This window comes from Crotalus tigris, unplaced genomic scaffold (genome assembly GCF_016545835.1).
Source record: "Crotalus tigris isolate CLP2741 ecotype Arizona unplaced genomic scaffold, ASM1654583v1 scf7180000024506.7606697, whole genome shotgun sequence".
NCBI lineage: Eukaryota > Metazoa > Chordata > Lepidosauria > Squamata > Viperidae > Crotalus > Crotalus tigris.
Genome location: NW_024100678.1, coordinates 2,395,001 through 2,401,065, shown reverse-complemented (window position 1 = coordinate 2,401,065; position 6,065 = coordinate 2,395,001). Strand labels below are relative to the sequence as shown.

The 6,065-nt window shown below is 40.5% G+C and overlaps 1 protein-coding gene across 1 annotated transcript in view; it reads left to right on the top strand.

Annotated features, from left to right (window-relative positions):
* The first annotated feature begins 548 nt into the window (after nt 1-548).
* Nucleotides 549-6,065, top strand: part of ANKRD54 (ankyrin repeat domain 54) — an 11,301-nt gene continuing 5,784 nt past the window's right edge. The window contains exons 1-4 of the mRNA XM_039333527.1: nt 549-895; nt 3,140-3,187; nt 4,310-4,408; nt 5,957-6,028. Coding sequence (XP_039189461.1) covers nt 664-895; nt 3,140-3,187; nt 4,310-4,408; nt 5,957-6,028 — 451 coding nt within the window. The 5' untranslated portion in view covers nt 549-663. The remainder of the gene's footprint in view (nt 896-3,139; nt 3,188-4,309; nt 4,409-5,956; nt 6,029-6,065) is intronic.

Sequence of the window (6,065 nt, the reverse complement as noted above, 5' to 3'; positions counted from 1 at the left end):
TGCTGCATTGAATAACTTTATTACATTTCTCCGAGTTGCTCAAGTACTATAATATCCTGTGTATAAATGGGGTTTCTGATGAAATGTTGGTATGCATTCTGCACTTTTGTTCAGGATGGTATGGTAGTTAAAGCTCCCCCCCCCCCACCATTTGCAAGCTGTGCTTTCACTTCCTTCCCCTGAAGGAGTAGCACCATTCTTTTTTGCTGCTTGGGATGTTCATTTGCCCTTCTCCCTTTTCACGTTCAGATACCTCTTATGTATGTTTTGCTTATGCAAAGATGCGCATTTGAAAGAGCGTTTTATTCCAGTGTATAATGCTTATACCCCCTCCCCAAAAGATGTGTTGGACTGGACATCATCTTCAGCCAGTAATAATCCTCGACTGTGGCCCTCAACTTTTCCGGTCTTGCGCCCAAAGGCATCTACTCTGTACTTGGCTGTAGACCGGATTCTCACCTTTAAGTTTTTCGGGCGGAGGGAGTAGACTCCCTTCCCGTCATTCTTAGTCTGTCGCTTACGGCATCCGACTACTCCTATTGGCTGCTACTTGCCTTGTTCCCTTCCTTTCATTTCTATGGTTACGCGAATTTCACCGCCTCCCGTCAGCGAGCTTCGGATTTCTGGGCCCGCTTGAAGCGAAGGCTTGGGGGGGCCGGAGGGATGGAAGGCGGTAGCCCCGGCCAAGCCAGCCCCGCCGATGCCGCGAACTTGTTTTCCCTGGCGAGTCTTGGCGTGGCCTTGCGGACAATCCCCGAGACTCCGGATCCGGCTGCTTTGGGCTACTTGCAGCTGCCGTGGCAGACGGAACACCGCGTGTGCAAGATCATCAGTCGCCGCCGCAGAGACGCCCGGCTACACCGCAGGGTGGGCCCCCTGGGCAAGGAGATTCACGGTGAGGGGCTGGCCGTGGGGCTAAGGCGGGAGGGCGGGCGCTCTGTTCTTAGCCCGTGACCGAAAGGCCGGCGGCCGCCCTCTCCTTACCGGAGACTGAGATGGTAGGAACCTCCTGGCTGAATTGTCTAGGACCGGGGTATGAACTATGCTGGCTATGATTCCTGAGCTATGCTGGCTCAGGAATTCTGGCAGTTGAAGTCCACGAATCATAAAAGAGCCAAGGTTGCCTACCCCTGGTCTAGAAACAGCAGCCGGAGGGGGTATTGGGGAGCTCCAGTCTGTGGCTTCGTCAGGAATTTGGAGGTCTTCCATGCTTTACTGTATTCTGAAGGCAAAAGCAGCAGGTTGGAATGGAGTTGTTGTCAAATACATGTAGTCCTCGACTTACAACAGTTCGTTTAGTGATTGTTCAAAGTAACAGGCATTTTAAAAAGTGGCTTATGATCATTTTTCACACTTAACGACCATTGCAGTATCCCCATGGTCACATGATCAAATTCAGATGATTGGTAAGTGGTTCATATTTACCACGGTTTCAGTGTCCCAGGGTCACGTGATTAGCTTTTGCAACCTTCTGACAAGCAAAGTCAATGGAGAAACCAGATTCACTTAACAACCATGTTACTAACTTAACAACTGCAGTGATTCACTTAACAACTGTGGCAAGAAAGGTCGTAAAATGGGGCAAAGTTCACTTAACAAATGTCCCACTTAACTACATAAATTTTGGGTTCAATTGTCGTAAGTTGAGGACTACCTGTAGATACAGATAAGGGACTAAATATTGAAGAAAACAGGCATGGACACATACTTGTTCCCGTGATAATCCAAAGCAACCTTCCCCAACCTGATCTATTCCAGTTGGCGTTCATACTTGTCCAACAACCTTCCCTGTTGCCAGGATGAAGGACAGAACTTTTCATAATAGCTCCTATGTTTTGGAACACACTGCTCCTGGCAGGGTGCTTTGGCTTATTTCAACAAGCCAAAACTCTTGCGACAATTAATTGTACTATTATGGATGGTATGATTTGTTTTAATGAGGGCTTATTAACTATGTTGTTTTTCTTTTGTTGTGTGCCACCCGGAGCATGTTTGATTGGATTGCCTAGAAATATTATAGATAAATAATACTGGACTGTGTAAGGGAATTATCATTCATGCATCTGGAGGGCACTGATCTGGGTTGTGGTTGATCTTAAAATTGTGGGGGGGGGAGAGAAAAATGTATTACAAGTGTGCCTCAGTGATGTACATTTGAAATAATTTTGCCTGTTAGATCTGAAGTCACCAGAATTCTGATTTTGTATTAAAAGAATGCATGTAGTTTAAATTGCGAATAAAACATAACACAAGGGTAACTTGTGTTATGTTATATGTTAACGATTAACATATTTGTGATGAGTAAATTTGATCAAAGCAATCCAGTTATAACAGTATTAATTGCAATTTACTGCTAGGAAAATTTGTAATATATTGAAGCCTGTGAAGTTTGTTTTGTTCTGTTCTGTTTTGTATTCTGGATAAATAGTAGCAGAAATGTGGATAAAGTTTGCTCACTTCTCAGAGTAAATTTTTTAGGAGAAGCAAACTGGGACTCTGGTGCTCCTTTCTTTCCAGATACAAAAGGGTCATTAATTCTTGAAAGATCTTTTCAGTCAAAATCATACCAAAGCCCTCAAATTATGAGAAAAGAGAAGTAAAAATTATTTGGCTTTGCCCCATTCAGGAACATTGTTGAAAACGCCTCCCTTGACCAACTAGCCCATGATCCCCTACTTGGAAAATATTACCTACCCTTTTTGCCAAGAGAAGGAGATGGTCTGTTTTGCTGATGTTTGCAATTCTAAAATGAATTTTAAGAGGTAAAAAACATTCCCACAGAAAGCCATGACACCTGAATAATTATGAGTCCACTAGCTAGAGTTATCACAGTTCCCTAGATATAAAACACATAAAACATTGCATTCTGCCAGTAAAAGATCACCCTTGAGGAGAAGTTGTGGATCAGGGGTGTCAAACTGCTGACCCACGGGCCAGTTGCATCATACAGAGGCCATGCCCACCCCAGCTCCGACAATGCAAAAAAAGTTGTGATACGTCGTGAGACGTCACATAACATGGTAAGTCGATTGTGCATAGTAAAAGAGTCACAAAACCTTTGTTTAACCAAACCTGATGTGTTTGTTTTGCTTTTTATAAAATTAAACTGAGAAGGAAATAACTCTCTCTTTTTCCACAGCTTTAAAAAGATTGAGAGAAGCTGCTAATTCAAATGATTTGGAAACAGGTAACATTGCATCGGTCAGAATTTGATTTATAGCTCCATGTATTTTCCCCTACATAGGTTCTGTTGGAGAAATATGGGTCTTATAAAATGACAGGCTGTAAACAGGAACAGATTCTTTAAGATGAGAATGTTCAATATACAGTATTAGATTACTAAAAATTCCATTGGAATGTAAGTTTTTTAAAAAAAAAAATCAGCTTGGAGGGACCTCAGGTAGGCCTGAAAATGGGTCTATTAACAAAATGTTAGGTATTATCTTCTTTTATCTTCTAGTTTCAGTTTTAAGTCTTTCCTGACCAATTCTGTCTTATTATAAGATGAATACACTAGTGGAGGCTTGTAAATAATCTTCCCAAAGAAATTTGTTTATGGAAATGTTGGCTAGAAGAAATACAGAGGGCTAGATTTCAGTGCTTTGCTAGCTAACCCTCCACCTTCACTCTCCTCACTTGCCTGCATATCTAATTTCTTGGCATGCAGTTCCTGATTGCCAATCAGGATTATGAGATGAGTACATTTACTAGAAGGTTACATTGTAGGAATATGAACTTTTTTTTATCTTTATCTCTTGTTATCCTTTATTAAATATTCTCTTCTTTCTAAACTTTAGCTGAAATCAGAAGAAGTTTAGACTTAATTTATCTGAAGAGTGTAGTATTTGAACTTGTCATTTTTTTTTTCAATTGAATAAGGAAGCAAAATTTAAACAGAAGTGTAGTTCTGGGAGAGGCAATGTCCTAACTACCCGTAGTCCAGATATGAATTAAAATTTGCATTTAATGATTTCATTAAAAGAAATATAAGTCCACATTGATTGAAACAATTATTATGTACAGGGTTTTTTTGTGGATGCTTTTTTCTGCTATTTCACTTTGAGCTTGAAAGGAAGTAACTTACTGATGCTGAATTGCTTGGCAAGAATGGATATTGAAAAGATCAGAATGAATTTGTGCATGCATCTTATTTGTTTCTTTTAAAATAAACTTTCAGCATTAAATATTGTTCTTTGAAAGTTTTGCAACAATTTATTACATTTTAAGCTAGGATACTGATGGTGATTTTTAGCCAATTAAATCTTCAGGTTATTAATGCTTCCTTTTCTTTCTTATTTGATGGCATCAGTAATGCAACTTCTGGAAGATGGGGCAGACCCCTGTGCTGCTGATGACAAAGGTCGAACAGCCCTGCACTTTGCTTCTTGTAATGGAAATGATCGCATTGGTAAGCCAATTAAAAAAAATGGGAACTCTCACTTTAGATGCCACTTCATCATTGCTGATGATTTTCAAAAGCATTTATAAATTTCAGCAGGGCAGTTCACTGTTCTTAGCAGGTGGAAGGAAACTGGGTAGAAGTAATGGACATAGATCAGTGTTTCTCAACCTTAGCAACGTTAAGATCCATAGATTTTAGTTCCCAGAATTCCACAGCCAGCTATGCTGGATGGGGAATTCTGGGAGTTGAAGCCCACGCATCTTAAATTAGCTAAGCTTGAGAAACACTGGTATAGATTGTTACAAGACAGAATGAAGTCAGAAGTGGAGATATCATTATGAAGTATACTTTCTAAAACAGTGTTTCTCAACCTGGGCAAGTTTAAGATGTGTGGATTTCAACTCCCAGAATTCCCCAGCCAGCAAAGCAAAGTTTAACGTGGCTTGCTGGCTGGGGAATTCTGGAAGTTGAAGTCCATCCCTCTTAAACTTGCCCAGGTTGAGCAACACTATTCTAAATGCAATATTGCAGAGATTGCCTGATGTCCAGAATAATTCAGGGAGGTGTTATGGTTTTATAAACATGCTTTGGGTGTGTTCCTTGAAACATTTGGTGAAAAAAAATAAGAAAAGAACAAGAACATAGGTAGCACCAGCATCCTTAATTAAAACTTTTCTGTCTCCTTCTAGGTTGAATGAGACTTATATATTGGATAGAGGACAGATTCAGTTAAGCTAATATCAGTTCACTGTGGTCATTTTGGTTACCAAGTGTTGAGCAAAGTCTAAGATGGCTTCTTGCTTCAAAGATGGGCAGTTTGAGATGTGAGGGTCCATTACTTAACTTTACATACTTTCCAAAGTGCCCCCGGAGGCCAATGGATAAATCTGTGATATTATTCAATAAGATGTACTTAAACATTGCTGGCATATTCTTGGAGTCAGTGTGATTAAGAAGGATCTGAGAGAGTTAATATTCTCATTGGCAAACGATATTTGGGGGGCAGGGGCGGGCATCTGCAGTGATGGTTGTGTTTCAAAATGGCAGGTACTATTAGGCAAGTAAAGCCTTGGCCCTTTTTATGGGTATACAGTAATGCAATGCATGTTAAAAGGGAGTTGAGCTTTAATCCGCTGATCATGACCATCATTTTGAAGCCAATGACCCTCATTATAGATATCCCTTTACTTTTGAACAGCCCCCAAATGTGGCAGATTAGCTCGCATTGTGCTGTGGTAGTTTATTTTGCTGGCAATTCTGTGTGAACTTGAGACAATGGAGCCCAGAGGTCCATTCAGTAGCGCTTCATATGCAAGCTTGACTGTTTCAAGGGACATAAAAGCATCATTTTATTATGGAGACCTGTTCCATTAAAGTACTTAGGAAAAGAGGTATATTTTGATGAGATGCGGCTAGGACTGGTTGTGGCTAGGACCAGTTGCTATCCATCTCCAATGAATGAATTCTGTAAAACTATATGACCCTGGGCTAATACCTGAGATATTTCTGTATGGTTTTCAAAGTAAACTTGAAAAACTCTTCTTTATGTTTTAGTGCAGTTGCTTTTAGACCATGGTGCTGATCCAAACCAGCGAGATGGATTGGGGAACACTCCCTTGCATTTAGGTAAGCATCATTTATCTGAAATGCCTTCTCTTTTTTT